At 35.5% G+C, this 18,045-nt stretch overlaps 2 protein-coding genes across 2 annotated transcripts; both read left to right on the forward strand.

Moving 5' to 3' along the window:
- The first annotated feature begins 695 nt into the window (after window positions 1-695).
- Window positions 696-7,278, forward strand: LOC138709065 (hemolymph lipopolysaccharide-binding protein-like). The gene is made up of 4 exons (XM_069839567.1): window positions 696-856; window positions 924-1,041; window positions 3,945-4,226; window positions 6,850-7,278. The coding sequence occupies exons 1-4, from the start codon at window positions 710-712 to the stop codon at window positions 7,002-7,004; spliced, it is 702 nt and encodes a 233-aa protein (XP_069695668.1). The 5' UTR covers window positions 696-709; the 3' UTR covers window positions 7,005-7,278.
- A 2,316-nt stretch (window positions 7,279-9,594) lies between these two features.
- LOC138709064 (hemolymph lipopolysaccharide-binding protein-like) lies at window positions 9,595-15,200 on the forward strand. Its single transcript, XM_069839566.1, has 4 exons — window positions 9,595-9,758; window positions 9,828-9,945; window positions 13,305-13,586; window positions 14,765-15,200. The coding sequence occupies exons 1-4, from the start codon at window positions 9,612-9,614 to the stop codon at window positions 14,917-14,919; spliced, it is 702 nt and encodes a 233-aa protein (XP_069695667.1). The 5' UTR covers window positions 9,595-9,611; the 3' UTR covers window positions 14,920-15,200.
- The last annotated feature ends 2,845 nt before the right edge of the window (window positions 15,201-18,045 follow it).

An 18,045-nucleotide genomic window follows, 5' to 3' on the forward strand; every position in this document is an offset into this window, starting at 1 on the left:
TGTAAATAATATATTGAATAATTATTAATTAGCAATAATAAGTATATATCGAAGTTTTTCATACTATTTTATTTATAACTTCATGTTACTGTTTTGGTACGTTACATTGATTGTTCCATTAAACGTTTGCCATAAACGCAGAAAACAAAGCCTTATTTTTACCGTGTGAGCAAAACATATGTGTATCTTATCTGTCGCCTTCCATAAAAGACAAGACATATCGGTGAGATGACCTTGTACTGTGCTTCTATTTATTACGAGCGTATCACGACCGATCGTATCTCACTCGAGGGTGCGACACACGACCGAGTTCAAGCGAGCGTTTTAATTTCAATGCAGCACTCTGATATCTGGTGAAACCTACCCGCGAATAAGGGGAAAGCAGAAGTAAATTGGGAAACTACCCTGCCTCGCTACACTTCCACTTGCAGATAGCCAGCTCGCTTTTCCCACACCATAATATTCTTATTATGAGCTAGGACGCATTGCCTTCTTTCTGGGACATAAAATGTCTATGTGAGAAAGCTTATTTCTAAGACTGTACAGCTCATAAAAATATAGTTCCTTCTTATCCTAGGATTAATATGCAATCGAATTGAAATGTGATTATCAGGATGATCCAGTTGCGTCAGTCGTTATAGTTCCTATATAAACTGGATTGCTACTTTCTACTGATGAAAGTCTTGAGTGGAACCATCTGGATCACAACATGTATCGCTATCTACTGACAGTCTTTCTGTTACTCTTCTGCTATACTGGAGACTCATTTGAACTGGAATGCGTCTCTTCTAATTCCAAGTCTCTCAAATTCTCTCTCTCAAGTCTTCGGAACTCGACGGGTTATTGGATCGCACAGGTAAGAAACACACCGTGAACAATGATAATTATCATACCAGATCGATATTTTCACGACTTTTTAATAGGTGAAATTGGGTCATGGAGCTGGAAGCAATGACTCTGGACCCTGGGAGGTGGACATTGATCATACCATAGCCAAATGTGAGGGACAAGATTCAATCATGGTAGTGGCTACTGTTTCAGGTGAGGAATTTAAAAATATTTTACTTAAAAGGCAATATTGTGAATGATTTAAAGCACAAATAATTCATATTTTTCCTTCTGATATTGTGAAATTTACAATGTTTACATGTTGTGTGATTAATATAGTGTGATTCGTTTCGTAAAGTTTTAAACGTTAATAATAATAATACTAAACTGCGTCCCATTGACAGTAGCCCTTACGGACTCAGTATATCCTAAAAAATTATTATAGCCTACACATGTAAACATAGATATTAAATTTAAAAAAAGGGAAACAAAGAAAAGGGCGTGAAACATTACAATTGCTATTAATGTGGCACCATGTGATTAATTAGGATTTGGCTGGATTCTTTTAACACAATTTTCACAATGTCATCCCTCAAAGATGTTGGCAGAACAAATTTCCTTCGAAATTCTTCGAAAAAAGCTGGTATAGTCCCTCGAGCACCTATGAGCAAGCCGAATACCTCAACGTGAATTAAGGCATATTTAAGCTTGAAATAGTTGACTGTAGGCTCATAGATCGACTTCTACTCAAGGTGGACCTCGGCTGACTGATGACATCCTACTTCAAAAGGTATCGTGGGGTCCACAATGATTCCCTGTTTAGTGTCAGCATTGTACGCTAAAATATCTACTCGTCTCGTTGACCCATTTTGAGCTAGACAAGAGATTTCTTCTTGTACTATCAAGCCCTTAGTTCTTAATGCGGCAGCAATTTTGGATCTTACAAGATGATGTCTAGAGTTCCTCAAGAGCAATCCCTGTTCACAGAATCCCAAGATGTGTGCTAAAGTTTCAATCTCCGGGCAGCCATGTCTGCACCGGGTACCGTCGAGTGATCTGCCGGGAACGGAACGAACAGCTGCTAAATTTGCTGTCATTTTCAGGCTAGATATCCATTCCCTATTCGAAAGTCCTTTCTTGTTTGCAATCCAACTGTTGGCGGCTGTTACTTCGCTATACATCTCAACACCTTTTCCCCGTCCTGAAAGGGTCTTCCATGATTCATATTCACGACCTCGCAATTCTTCTCGAAAATTTCGAATTGTAGCTTTAGTAAAGTCTTCGGGAAAAGAAAGGCAGAGAGAATCACACGACGATTTGAGTTAGACATCTAATTGTCTCATCATGTTAACATGCGGATTATCTGCTCTGATTAATGATAGACAGATGTTACAATGTTGAAGAAAAGCTTCCCACGAAGCGCGTATTAATTGAAGTCCTTTTAACTTTTTACTAGCGTACAGCATGCTATTTGGAATATCAGCCGGAAGGAAAAGCATGTTTTTAACAGAGCTTCGAAGAATCTTATCAACGTCTTCCAAAAAACTTCGAGATAATTTATGTAAGGGAGCCATTTGCAGGGGATATATGAGTTTGGGCCAGATATATTGATTAACAATATTAAGTTTTTGATCAAGCCGCAACATAGGTGTCTATACCAAAAGTTCAAGATCCTGACGAAGGGAAAATATCGACTCTTCGGAATTAAACTGCAGTTCATCATTAAAAGTTATTCCTAAATATTATATTGTGTCTTCTGGTCCAATGGCGTTTATATACGAGTCATGGTGAAGAAACAAATCCTTTTCAAGTAGTTTTCCTTTATGAATATTAATTGATGCCGATTTCTGGACATTGAGTTGTAGGCCAATATTTTGAAGTAAAGATGTAACCATCATAACATACTATTAATTTAATATTCTTATTTTAAACACAGATGTTTATAACGGCATGTTATTTTAAATACAGTACCGGTAAGTAATAATTTACCATTTAAGTAGTTCATTTTATTTCGAAACGGCTGCATGCGTATATATACACTACCGGTCAATAGTTTTCTATTAGTCATGAAAACAACTATATACTTTATTTCAATGTACAAACACATCGGAAATACTAAATAAACCCTAAAAATAAATATTTTCTCTCTCTAGCATTATGATATGGTAGAATATTCAAAACGAAACCCATGTTTTAACCACAAATCCATAGTTGTTATAGGTGATCGAAAACTTTTGAACGTTCGTGTAATCTATATAATAATTATTGCTTTTGGTTATAATTAATAATAATGTAACTTCTACATCAGAAATTAGGAAAATTCCTGCAGACAATAGTGAAATACTGATGAAAATGGAAGTAATACTATTAAATCATGGTGTATACACAATGTATTAATTTCATTTCATTCTAATAATACTCGAATAGTGTAAGAAAAACAGACTATGAAATTTTAGGAAAATGTTCCCCACAGTCAATTGGACAACAAGATAAACCATGTTTCCTTCAATCGTAATAAAATTATTTTTCATGAAAGGAAAACATTTTAATAATTTTTATATGTTCTATATTTCATGAAAGTTAGTACAAGTTTCAGAGATTAAATTGAGCAAGGTCATGAGGCATGAACCAACAGCCAATAGGACCCATAATAGGGCTATTAAATATTATCTGTAACAGGGATAAGACACTTCCATATACGTAACAGATAAATAATAGGTTCTCAGAGCATCGTGATTTCACCAATCACCATTGTCTAGTTCACAGATAAAGCACTGTATTACATTTAAATGAAAATGAGAAATAGTTTTTTTTTGTGAACTCTGTTTGATCATCCATAGATCTGGGAGGAAATGTAGTTTACACCTAATGGTATATATTTGTATATCAATCAGGTAAAAAATATTAATTTAATAGACATAAAGCTATATTACACTATATTTTCTTTCATCTTATACATACACAAGACGAAATCATGCAGAGAGCTATCTATGAATCAGTCAGTCAATCAGAAGCGGATTATTCTAGAATTCATTATCTCAATATTGGAAAGAATGAAAAATGAGACTGAATACTAAACATATTCATGCATAAACAATCATTTTCATTAATTTCAGCACCGTCTTTCACATTCAAACCACCACTCGGATTGGGATACGAATTGGTCCCTGGATTGGGATACTACAAGCTGCACACGGATGTGAAGACTTGGCACGAAGCCCTCAAGGCTTGTGAGCAAGAAGGAGCCCATCTCGCTATCATCAACTCCGAAGCTGAAGCAAAATCACTCGCTCCGTTTTGGGATATGAATCCTAAAATACTTGACGGAGGCTCAAACAACTGGGCGCATGTTGGATTTCATGATCTGTATAAGGAAGGACAGTACCTCACCATATTCAGTAAGTAACGCAAAACTGTAGCTTCGTTACATTGTAACTCTGGAACAGTTATTCTAATATGCCTCGCAGAAATCACACTGTAGTGTCGAACAATTTTATACAACTTAGTAGCAGTCTGGGATATTTTTATTTTAATGTAATTTATTCGTCATACCAAGAGAGTTGTACAACCAATTAGTTTTCTATTCAAAGGGACATGTCATCAAGAATTTTTCTTTAAAAGCTACAGAGTTCAAAATGAAGACACATTCTCTTCTAATATCAAAACTCTTACATATTGTGAACAGAAATCGAGAGCCTGGGAAGTGATGTACAGAAAGATGGAGAGTAGAACATGTTTTGTGAATGCTCAAAAAACAAAACGCTAATGAATGACAATCAAAGCAGTAACTGAGTACCGGAAATATTGCACTAGTCCGCTACAATGATGATGTACTCTGAAATATTTAGAATGAATTTATAAATCAACATGAGATGTGTTTTATACGTGATGTTAGGCACATAGAGATTTATTGTGGTCAAAACACGGCCAGGACCGTTTTTGCAAAACTTGCTAACTGAAAAAACTCAATTTTACAGGAGAGACAAAACACTGTAGTAAGCAAAATTTTTCTGTAACTCTCACATAGAAGAAAGGAAGTTTTGGAAAAACCATCGCACTTTGACACACTACAATGAAGAAAAAGTAATAAAAATTAACTAAGACGTCTTTAACATCATGTAGACGCCTGCCTTATGTAAACGAATCCATCAAAGTCTCAATTTTGCAAATTTTGCAGTTAGCAAGTTTTGCAAAAGCGGTTCTCCAGTGATTCTTCTCTACAATATACTGTATTTAGAAAGGAATAAAATATAGCAATATTTCTCGTGTTAGAGCATTTTTGTTTCGTGTCTTCTCAAATGAATCATCCGGTATAATATTTATGTCTGAGAATACTATCCTTCAAAGCTTAAAAGTTATTGGTTTCATTATACTATCTCGTTTTATGTTTGAGATATTTCCTTGTGGGTTGGATTAAAATTTTCGGGAGGGGAGCACTATGACCTAGCACTGCGATCTTTTATGATCCACTGCGCTAATTCTCAAGCTAGGTGCATTCCCAAACCCACAAAGGCTGACTATACTAAGGTTCGCTGCGTACTCAGATTTCGAGAAAGCCACCCTACTTGTCCTTAGGCCAGCCCTCTCCGTGCGTCACCAGCCGGTATTCGGGGAAGAAATGTAGATATATTAACGGAATAAGAAACGGGAGAACCCTGAGATAAACGCCAATTGCGACCTCCCCCGCCAAAAGTGTCACTGTGGATTTATCAACAGTAATCTCACTAGAGGTTTTGATTTATCTAGAGAAAATCAAAACTCTAGGGGGATTTAATTGACTATTACACGATTAGAAGAAAGTAATTTATATAAAGATTAGAAGTAACGAAGTACTCCAATACAATAAAATATTAATTGACTTACGAAAATACAACTGTCTTCAAATGTATTATTGTACCATCTCAACATTACAAATATTACGCTAGATGCATGCTAGATGGCAGTAGCGAGTGATGATTACTAGCAATGCCTTCTCGTCGAGAAGTTCTCGTTCTATACACGATGGTAATGTTACTATTCAAGAAGGCTTTGTTAATTCAGTCTCTTTTTTATTAAATCAATTGCATTCCACTTCAATTATGCGAATCCCAGTAATCAACGTCACTTGGCAGATGATTTTCAATAAATCTTAATATTAAACAATCTCTGATACGTGACTATCTATACTATCATATAGCAGAAGCTATAACGTAACCTAACTAACACACACAAGAGTTAGAAAAGTTTTAATTAACGACGATGACATAAAAAATAACGCGAATAATTTTAAAATGAATAATTATTGAATGTACAATATTCAAATTTGAATGTGGTTGGTGGTTCAATTGATATTATATTGGACGTGTGCGTAATAGAAATGGAACTTGTTGATTTAGGCCTACATGGTGTATTCAACTTATTCAGGATTTCCGAATGGTGCTCTTCATTAATTTGTAAATAGGATTTCAGAAGATGCATAGGTATGATCAGCGATTTTTATTAATTCTTGTTCTTGAATGCCAATGCGAGTCATATTTGAAACTGCTGTGCATCGACTGGAGTGGTTTGTAATTATATATATATATATATATATATATATATATATATATATATATTTTTTTTTTTTTTTGACGTCCAGACCAGCGCAGTTTCAAATGTTGGCAAACAAAGAAACAAATGCTAGGGACGCGATAAAATTAAACAAATGCTCGGGACGTGATAAAATTTTGCGATAAGAAGCCATGATTATTTGAAATACCTCCTTTCGTACCTTTTTATTGGTCAAAAGTAGTATGACGTAGTAAGATGTAATAGTCAATAAAAAATCACAAGTCTGACCGGGATTCAAACCCGGAACGTCTGCGTGACAGACTGAAATTTTGATCACTCAGTCACCACAGGGGACTCCATTGTGGGTTTCAAGCAACTGTAATGAATAATTGTTCATTTTATATTTTAGGCTTATGTTAACACATTCATTTTCTACATAAGAATTACGAACACTAGATGAAGTTAATGTTATAATTCATTTTAACATTTCAGACCAAAGTCTTGCTGCTGCTGGGTATGTCAAATGGTATTCCGGAGAACCTCATGGTGCGAGTTCAAACTGTGGATGCGTCTTTAGGAGAGAGAATCTCCTAGGAGACACACTATGCCTTTCCAAGCAACCATTCTTCTGCGAAATAGAGTTATGAAGAACTTTAGACAGATCAGATATAGAGACTATGTAATTGTTCCATTAAAGTTATATTTTTACAATAAGTAAAACGCAATAAGATAGATTACTTTAGATTTAATTAAAGGTTAGAATTAACAAATGAAACAACATAAATATCATCACAAACTTAAAATAAAACAAATTATATGTGCTTGCTTTACGAGTCTCTACATATTACAATGAACGACTGTAAACATATTAAGTGCTTCAAATAAAAATGTATCCCATTTTTTGATAAAACACATATTCTTCTTTCCTAATGAAGTGTTCGCTACCCAATTCTTCTATTATATCACTGATCTTCAAACGCCCAGCTTTGTTTTGTTTTCGTGTATTCATTGAACATCAGACGTACAAAGTGTATTTGTGTCTGGTGCCGACACTCTATATTCAAGTCAATTCAATTTATTTGGCCATTAGACATACAGTTTTAGGCTTCGTCAGAATACTTTGAAAAAACATATAAATATATTTTTAAAAACACTAACAAGATAAACAGTAAAATTTAAGTAACACAATGAAAACATGAACAAATATAATCCATACATCCCTACACTGTTGGGGGTCTTGGAGTCTTTAGATAATCAAACGCAGAATTCTAGTAATAATAATCCAATCGGACGACCTCAGACAAAAATGTCCTATACGAGATAGAATATCCGAAACAGTGTGCTGTCGGCATAACTGGTTCTGAATCCTGTTCCTCGGTCTGGACCAGGCTTGCAGAACTGGGCAACAATTGTTCGGTGCATCACTCATCGGAAACATCACTCATCCCTTCCTTCTACTCGTCTGCATAAAACGAGCAGCAAATAAAAATTTTCAATCTCATTACTAGAATATTATGGTAAATTTACATTTTATGTAATAATATTGGTCTATTTTATGCTATGTCTAAGAAATAAACAATAGTGTTTTTCTGCACAATATCACACAACTATTTTTTTCTAATGCAACATTTTAATCTCTCCCGATTCCGTAAAGCAATACAATTTTTAAACAAATTCTAATTGTGTGATTTTCGAAACGGAGTAAGAGAATTCCAGTTTCCAATAATCGGTGAGAAACTGCTACAACTATTAGCCGATTACGTAACCGTCTTTGGGAAAACTTTGACGGTACATCCTTCGTACCTCACTTGAATTACGACGACCCTCTCCATAAATTAATAACATATGATATTACTAAACTGTGAATAACATTGAAAATTGTTCAACGAATACCTGGTACTGAACTGCCACTCGCTTGGCAGTAGAGCTATGGACAGGAGCTTGAACTGAACTGACTCGAACTTACGCCTACGCAGAGTACTGCATGCTGAACGTTTCCTCGTCTCTCACGCCAAAATATTAACGAATTTAAGCCTGCATTTTATATAATTTCACAGAAACGAAATAGAACTCACAAAAATATTTATTTCAACCAATATTAACTCTTTGCTACATTTATATCTACTGATGTAATTGTTTTCCTAATTTTACTACCGATATAACCAGTATAACGCAAATGAAATAAGAAAATAAATATTTTTTTTTCTCGGAAATGTATCAGGTTTTGACCCTATGTTTGAATGAACTTTTTTGATCCTATAAACCGTCCCCGACGACTGTGAAAAGGTCGGCATTTATATCCCTTACACCCTATATAAATACTCCCTGTTTATGTGATATATCGTCACACAGTTTTGTGAAACAACCAAAGTTTTCAAATGTAAGTTAAGTTTTGATTCTGAATAAAAATTTCGTGTTTTCTACCTACTGAAGTCGAACGTACGAGTAAGTGAAAGTGAAGTGACGTTCCTCAGTTCGGTCCTTAGAGTCAGTCATATTCAACTTCTGAAAGAACAGAATGTAGCCTATACAGCCAGGCTAGTGGACAGTATCATTTGAGACGTTCCGAGCAAAAGTGGTGTAAGGCAAAATTGGATACTGATGTTTAAAGTAAAAATACTGTAAAATACAGAGCAAAGTAGCAATTAATATGTCGTTCTTGCTATACACTGACTACTAATAGTTTAAATAAATTGAATACTAATTGCTACCTTGCGCTGTATTTTACAGAATCTTTACTTTAACCCTCATTACCTATTTTTGACTTACATAACTTCTGATTTGAACGGCTCATTTGTGTTCTCTCAACAAGAGGCATTGTGGAGATACTCAAAATTTGAATCTATCATAACTTGACAGAGTTTATGTACACTCTCAGAAAAAAGTTTAGTCGCACAGATACTTTATAAATCCCAGAAAGGAGACATTGCGCATGATCAGACATACAACGAAACAGACCTAATTTTATTACCTACCTCAAATATTCATTCTCTTGTGAACCAGGTCGCTCATCCTCTAATCTTGCGCATTGCCTCTTTTCTCGGACTTACAAAGTTTCAATGCGACAAAACTTTTTTCTAAGACTGTACAGCCCACAGAAATAAGTCTTCCTGTTATCCTAAGAATAATATGCTATCGAATTGGAATGAGATTATCAGGATGATCCAGTTACGTCAGTCATTATAGTTCCTATATAAACTGGATTGCTACTTTCTACTGATCAAAGTCTTGAGTTGAACCGTCTGGATCACAATATGTATCGCTATCTACTGACACTCTTTATGTTATTCTTCTGCTACATTGGACACTCATTTGCACTGGAATGCGTCTCTTCTGATTACAAATCTCTCAAATTCTCTCTCTCAAGTCGTCGGAACTCCACGGGTCATTGGATCGCACAGGTAAGAAAACTCAGTATGAATTATTAAAAACTATCATATCAGATTGATATTTTCACGACATTTTTATAGGTGAAATTGGGTCATGGAGCTGGAAGCAATGACTCTGGACCCTGGGAGGTGGACATCGACCACACTATAGCCAAATGTGAGGGACAAGATTCAATCATGGTAGTGGCTACTGTTGCAGGTAAGGAGTTTATAAATATTTTACATAAAAGGAAATGATTAAAAGAAGAAAAAAAATTTTATTTTTCCTTCTGATATTGTAAAATATACAATGTTTGCATGCTTTGTGATTAATATAGCGTGTTTCATTTTTGTAAAGCTTAAACATTAATTGTTCTGATGTCAGCTGAAAAAATATCTCACAACCGGGCTATGAAAAGGGAGCGGTTAGAGCTAGAGATGGTATCGAGTATAGTTGCGGCGGGTGAATTTCCCCCACAACTTAATGTAAGCGGCGAACAGTCTGTACCGCTCCTTACATCAAGTTGTAGGGGAAATTCACACCATTCCACCCGCCGCAGCTATACCCCGTACCATCACTAGCTTTAACTGCTCCCTTTTCATAGCCCGTCATAACATTACTATAGTCCTATTTAAAACACAAGGGGTTGAGAACGGCATGTTACTTTTAAATGAAGTACATAATATTTTAACATTTAAGTAGTGTGTTTTGTTTGTAAACGGCTGCATCTGTAAACAAGGCTGTAATTTAACTTCAAAACTTCCCAGTTTAAATAACTAATTATTTACAATGAATTCAATTTAAACAAAAAACACGTTCAATTTAATTATTGAGGGGCAAGTCTCAAACTAGGCTTAATTTCATTTTACAATTCACCCCACTTTGAAATTTCAAATGACATCCATATATTTTCACACTTAAATACGGAAGAGCATTCAATTGTTTATATGCCACATTCATTTATTTCAAATCTTTTGTTTATATCGTTGCCTGGCAACTTCGATTGTTGTTACTGTTGATCAGAACTGAAGCTACAATAATACCATTGACCATTTCTTGTAATAGTTGTGTTCGTGTTCTAAATTATTGTAAAATAATGTATATCCTCTAGAGAGAACAGAAATCATATTTATTTATGGACCTGAAACTGCTGTGCTCTATAACTGCTAGAACTTTCAACGAGAGGCATCCTGAGAAAATAGTAAGTCACCGACATGTCCTAGATCTAATGCGGAAATTTGAAGAAACATTATGTATGCAATAAATCAAATGACCAACCTAGAAAACCCAATGAAACTTCGTAGATTGAAAAACTAGGTCATTTCATTAATGACTCCACCACCTCCATTCCAAAAGTACCTGCTGTAAGAAACATTTCGGTTGGTTCCATACATAAAGTGCTGAAAATTAACCAATTTTTCCCTTACAACATACAAAGTCACCAACAGCTCAATGAAGACGATTTTGATAGATGAGTAGAATTATGTGAACAGATGTCTCAGGCAATTGAAAATGATCCAAATTTGTCACAAAATATTTGCTTTAGTGATGCAGCGACTTTTTTCTTAAATGGGTTTGTCAACAAGTAAAATTGTAGGTACCAGGACATTGAAATTCCTCAAGTGTCTCGTGAAAATAATACGCAGTTTCCTCAGAAGATCAATGTGTGGGCTAGAATTTTTGAGGATTATATTGTAGGGACCGAGTTTCATTGACGAAAACCTGACTAGAGAATTGTATCTGAGCATTTTAGAAAGCGTAATTGATCCACTTATCACACTGTCGCTAGAGAACCAAGTCAATGAAGGAAACCTGGTGTTGGACGAACAAAATTTGCATTTTCAACAGGATTGAGCTCCCCCAGAATATACAGTGCCTGTGCGACAATGGCTGGGTAGAAGATTTCCTGGAAAATGGTTGGTACGGAGAGGTGCTGTAAAATGGCCGGCGAAATCTCCAGACTTGACGCCGCTTGACTACTTTCTATGGGGTCTTTTGAAATCATTTGTTTATTACTCCTCCGCCTGAGAATATTCATGGACTGAAAAATAGAATAACCCAAGAATGTAATCGGACTAGTAAGGAAACACACCAAATCGTTCGCGAGGAGTTCCGAAATAGACTGTATTACTGTTTAACCAACACTGGAGCAAATTTTGAACATACGAATTAGTGCAAAATAAACTGCTTCCTGTCAGGTTTCCAAGCAAAATTTGAAATAAATGAATGAGGTGTATAAACAAATGAATGCTTATTGATATTTAAGTATAAAAATTCAGAGTGCCATTTAAAATTTAAAAGTTGGGGTAGCTGGTAGTCAGGGGTGAAATCTAAAATCCAATTAAGATTGGTTTCAGACTTCCCCCTCAATATCTAAATTGATGTGTTTTTTGTTTAAATTGAATTCAATGTAAATAATTAGTTATTTAGAATGGGAAGTTTTGAAATGAAAGTCCTATACATAGCCTAATGCATATAATAACGATTGCTACAGGTAATAATTAATAATAATGCAATTTATACATCATAAATTAGGAAAAATACTACAGACAATAGTGAAATAGTGATGAAAATGAAAGTAATACTATAAAATCATGGTGTTTACAAAATGTATTACTTTCATTTCATTCTAATAATACCCGAATAGTGTAAGAATAACAGACTACTGCATTTTAGGAAAATATTCACCACAGTCAATTGGACAAACAAGATCAATCATATTTATAATATTTCGGTGCAGGAATTCTGCGTTACCTTATGTTGGAGGATAGAACAGAGAACCAATCGCCAATAGGACTCGTAATATTAAATGTTATCTGTACCAAGGATAAGACACTTCCAAATACATGACAGATAAATAGTGGATTTTTAGATATTCTGTACATATTGCGATCCAGATGGTTCCATTCTAAACTTTGATCAAGCGAAAGTAGCAATCCAGTTAGGCAATATAGGAACTATAACGACTGTCGTAATTAGATCATCCTGATAATCACATTTCAATCAAACTACATACTTTCTGTTACACATTCACTGTATGAATTAATGCAAAATCAACGTTTCAAATTCTTCTTAAATAAATTATTTCTGTAGTGTCAACTTCCTGCATATTCAACGTTTTTGATTTGTTCTTAAGTTATAATATATAAGTTAATGATTCGACGATTTCATCAATGACCACTGTCTATTTCACAGATGAGGTATTATATTACATTTAAATGAAAATGAGAGATCATTTTTGTTCAGTGCAATCGGCCTGATCACCTAAAGGTCTGGCAGCAAATGTAGTTAACACAAAATAGTATATATTTGTTTATCACTCAGGCAAAAATGCATTAAATTTATAGACATAAAGCTAAATCACACTACATATATTTTCTTTCACCTTATATTTCCACAACATGAAATCATGCATAGGTCAATCAATCAATCAATCATTCAATCGATCAATGAACCAACCTGAAGCGGAATAACATAGAAATCATTACCTCAATGTTGGACTTATTTATGCAAGAATGGAAAAGGCACTGAATACTTTACATATTCTTGCATCAAAATATCATTTTCATTAATTTCAGCACCATCTTTCACATTCAAACCACCACGCGGTTTGGGATACGACTTGGTTCCTGGATTCGGATACTACAAGCTGCACACGGATGTGAAGACCTGGCACGAAGCCCTCAAGGCTTGTGAGCAAGAAGGAGCCCATCTCGCTATCATCAACTCTGAAGCTGAAGCAAAATCACTCACTCCGTTTTGGGATATGAATCCTAAAATTCTTGACGGAGGCGCAAATGACTGGGCTCATGTTGGATTCCATGATCAATATAAGGAAGGACAGTATCTCACCATATACAGTAAGTAACGCAAGACTGTAGCTTCGTTACATTGTAACTCTGGAATCAGCCATTGTAATTGTCCTCGCAGAAATCATACTGTAGTGTCGAACAATTTTACACAAAGTTGTACAACTATTTAGTTTTCTATTAAAGAGGACATGTCATCAAGAATTTTTCTTTAAAAGCGACATGGTTCAAACTGGAGACACATTCTCTTCTAATATCAAAACTTTTACACCTCATGAAAAGAATTCCAGAGCCTTGGAAATGATGTACTGAAAGATGGCGACTAAAAATACTCTGTGAATACTCAGAAAACAGAACGCTGATAAATGACTCTCAAAAGCAGTAACTGAGCACCGGTAATATTGCACTAGTCCGCTACAATGACGAAGTATTTAGAATGAATTTATAAATCTACATGAATTGTCTTTTATACGCGATGGTAGACACATTCTTCTCTACAATACACTGCATTTATAGGCGAATAAAATATAGCAACATTACCAGCGTTGGAGCATATTTGTTTCGTATCTTCCTACATGGATCATCCGGTATAATATGTATGTCTAAGAACATTGTCCTTCAAAGCTTTATGTTATGGGTTTCATTATATTACCGCGTTTTACGTTTGAAATCTTCCCTTGTTGTTTTGAATGGAATTTTCGGGAGGGGGGCACTATGACCTAGCACTGCGATCTTTTTTGATCCATTCTGCTAATTCTTAAGCTAGGCTCATTCTCAAACCCACATTGGCTGACTACACTAATGTTTGCTGCGTTATCAGAGTTCGTCCTTAGGCCAGCCCCTTCCGTGCGTCACCAGCCGATGTTCGGAGAATGCTGTTGAATGATGCCGAAATGAATAAATGTTGATAAAATTATGTATATGGCTAACACCGGAAACGGGAGAACCTTGAGATAAACACCAATTGCAACTCGTCCATCATAAGTGACACTATTGTTTTATCAATGAAATATCCCAAGTCTGACCGGGATTCAAACCCGGAACGTCTGCGTGACAGACTGAAGTTTTGATCACTCAGTCACCACAGGGGACTCCATTGTGGGTTTCAAGCAACTGTAATGAATAATTGTTCATCTTATATTTTAGGCTTATGTTAACACATGCATTTTCTACATCAGAGTTACGAACACTAGATGAAGTTAATGTTATAATTCATTTTAACATTTCAGACCAGAGTCTTGTTGCTGCTGGGTATGTCAAATGGTATCCCGGAGAGCCTCATGGTGCGGGTTCAAACTGTGGATGCGTCATTAGAAGAGAGAATCTCCTAGCAGACATAATATGCACTGCCAAGCAACCATTCTTCTGCGAAATAGAGTTATGAAGAACTTTAGACAGATCAGACAAAGAAGCTATGTAATTGTGCCATTAAAGTTATATTTTTACAATAAGTAAAACGCAATAAGCTAGATTCCCTTACATTTAATTATAAGTTGAAATTAACAAATGAAACAACATATATCATCACAATCTTAAAATAAAACAAATTATGTATGCTTGCTTTATGAGTCTCTACATATTACAATGTACGACTGTAAACATTATAAGTGTTTCAAATAAAAATGTCTCCTTCTTTTTGATAAAATACATGTTCTTCTTTCCTAATGAAGTGTCGCTACAATTCTTCTATTATATCACTGATCTTCAAACGCCCAGCTTTGTTTTGTTTTCGTGCATTCATTGAACATCAGACGTACAAAGTGTATTAGGGTCTGGTGCGGGCACTCTATAATCCATACATCCCTACACTGTTGCGGGTCGTGGAGGTTTTAGATAATCAAACGCAGAATTCAAGTAATAACCGTCCAATTGGACGACCTCAGACAAAACTGTCCTGTACGAGATAGAATATCCGAAACAATGTGCTGCCGGCATAACTGGTTCAGAATCCTGTTGCTGGGTCTATACTAGGCTTGCAGAACTGGGCGACAATTGTTTGGTTGCGTCACTCATCGAAAACGTCACTCATCCCTTCCTTCTAGCCCGGTGTTGTTCACTTATTAGCGGAGGGGATTTGTATTCATTGTCTGTGTTATGTGATTGCGTACGGGGCATAGTGACGTCATTCAACGCCGGTGGACTGTGGACGGCAAACCAACTCTTTCCCCATGCTTTCCACCCCTCTCCCGCCAGCTCTATATCCCTGGTCTATACTGCAGCATACCTCATCTGAACTAGCATATACGCGTAGTTTGTATAGGCAAGTTCAAGCAGTGTCTGGCATGACATAATATTAATTTGCTATCCTAAACCCTACCAAAGCCTTCGTTAAGGAATCAACTATACCGAATGAAAGTGTTTTTCATGAATATTTATTTATTTCACCTTTCGAATAATCATCAATAATTTAGGAATTTTGTAACTATTATTTTTAGAAAAATGAAACATACTTGAGTATTTATAGTCCATTATCTTTGTTATTGAGTAGGAAATACTAATTCAAAATATTCTTTGATCAACTGATGTGAAAAAGTGAAAAAAGAAATGTTTTAACGCATTACTAGGCAACTACGTACACTAATTTTGCATACACCTACAACGAAGGCATAAAGAGATGATCAAATAAATAAATAAATTCTAGTTTTAAAATGTTCTAGTAATTTAGTTAAAGAGAATTGCAATAAACAAAAAGTCACATTTACAGGGTGTAACGGGTATAAGTGCCATTATTTTAACTGATGATTATTCATGTCATAGGGAAGAAAAAAATTTCCTTCCAATTTTCCTAATTTGCAATATTTAACTAATTATAAAAGTGTGCAATATTAGACGTTTCCAACGTTACTGAATGGGGAAGAAGGGGTTTAGAAGTACATAATACAGCTCAAGCGGGAGGGGGATTAGAAGTACATAGTAAAGTTTCAAGTGGGTACGGACATACTGGTACAAAATAGATGCTCTGTTCTAATGCAGGAGTGGACCATGACAATACCGTTGTCTGCATAAAACGAGCAGCAAATACAAATTTTCAATGTCATTAACCCATTAATGCCCAGAACATTTTTTGTGGGCTTTAAACTAATATTCACATTCTACCATCACAATGATATGAAATGAGCATCTGAATATTTTTCCAGATAATCCGGACACTATTAGGCTATTATGGGCCTATTATTGAAGTGATAGGATTTCCTGCCACTGGAAAATAAATGCATCCAAAATATACTTATTAAGTTATTATAGTCAAAACTTCGCTATATATTTGCAGAGCATGCATGTTATGAACTTTTCACTTCATTCACATAAGATATAGCCTACATCGCACAATCGCTACGGATATTTGAAATAATAGCTTACTTAGAGAAAATATATGAAAAAAAGAAGATTAATTTTACAATGCCCTGCTGAATTTTCAGTATGATAGATTTTCTGGCATTCTGGATGCAGTGGTACACTACATTTTTCAAATACGAATATTGTACGACATCCACACTGCTTGCATCGTGCATTTGGATGTTCACTACGGATGATCCAGTGATCTGTCCTGTCAAAAGAACATTATCATGAGTTGCTTCTCGATTTTGAAGTGCTGAGCGAGGAGAATTTCTAGGTTTCCCGTACTGGACTAAGAGTTGCGAAATGCATTTCTGTTGGAAAGTTAGTAGTAAGATATCATGTCCCAAGGTGCGATAAAGCCTCCACGCATTTACGACGGCAGCATTTATACGCCATGCAAAAAAGGGCCACCACCATTTCTTGGACCTTATTCTTATTCTGTAGGTTGCTACATATTGATCATGGGAATTCACACCACCCATATATCTATTATACAGTGCAACTGAGTGTGGTTGGCTTATTTGAATCGTCCCCTTTGTCTTGGAACTCCAACGTTTAGCTTTTCCAATAGGAATCGTTTTGGCAATATTGCTGGCGATTGTAACTACACTGTTGTCATTCCATCGCAATAAAATTACATCATCTGCAATAACAGACTCAATAGCTCCTCTCTCTTTTTTTGCATTTTTAATTTGTTTGTATACACCCTGTTGTTGCAATTGTTCCTGTTGTTCGAATGCCTTAGCACCTAGGTTATGCAGAAGATCAATGGACGTGAAATATGTATAAAAATAAATTACTGCCCTTTTGGATATCAGCCTTCTTTAGAAGTCCAAAAACAACATCCTGTCCTTTCCCTGAAGTTGGTAAGTTCGTATACTATTGCCACAATATGACTCCGCATGCAGCATATAGTTATCTGCAGTAAGAAGGGACCAGAGCTTCAAACCAACCCTTATTGGTTTTGCTCGATTGAACTGTTTAGTTCAATGTCTGCCATAATACGGGACAATTGTTTCACCAATACTCAGGTGTCTGGAATGTCACAGATTTTTAGTGAGTTATTTGTTACTTAGTATATCGAAAATTGGCCTAAACTTGTAATAGCGATTATTAGAAATTGCCTTATTATCAGCAAAATGGAATTGTCTCATAATATCGTCAAAAATATTCC

The sequence above is a fragment of the Periplaneta americana genome, chromosome 11 (assembly GCF_040183065.1).
Source record: "Periplaneta americana isolate PAMFEO1 chromosome 11, P.americana_PAMFEO1_priV1, whole genome shotgun sequence".
NCBI lineage: Eukaryota > Metazoa > Arthropoda > Insecta > Blattodea > Blattidae > Periplaneta > Periplaneta americana.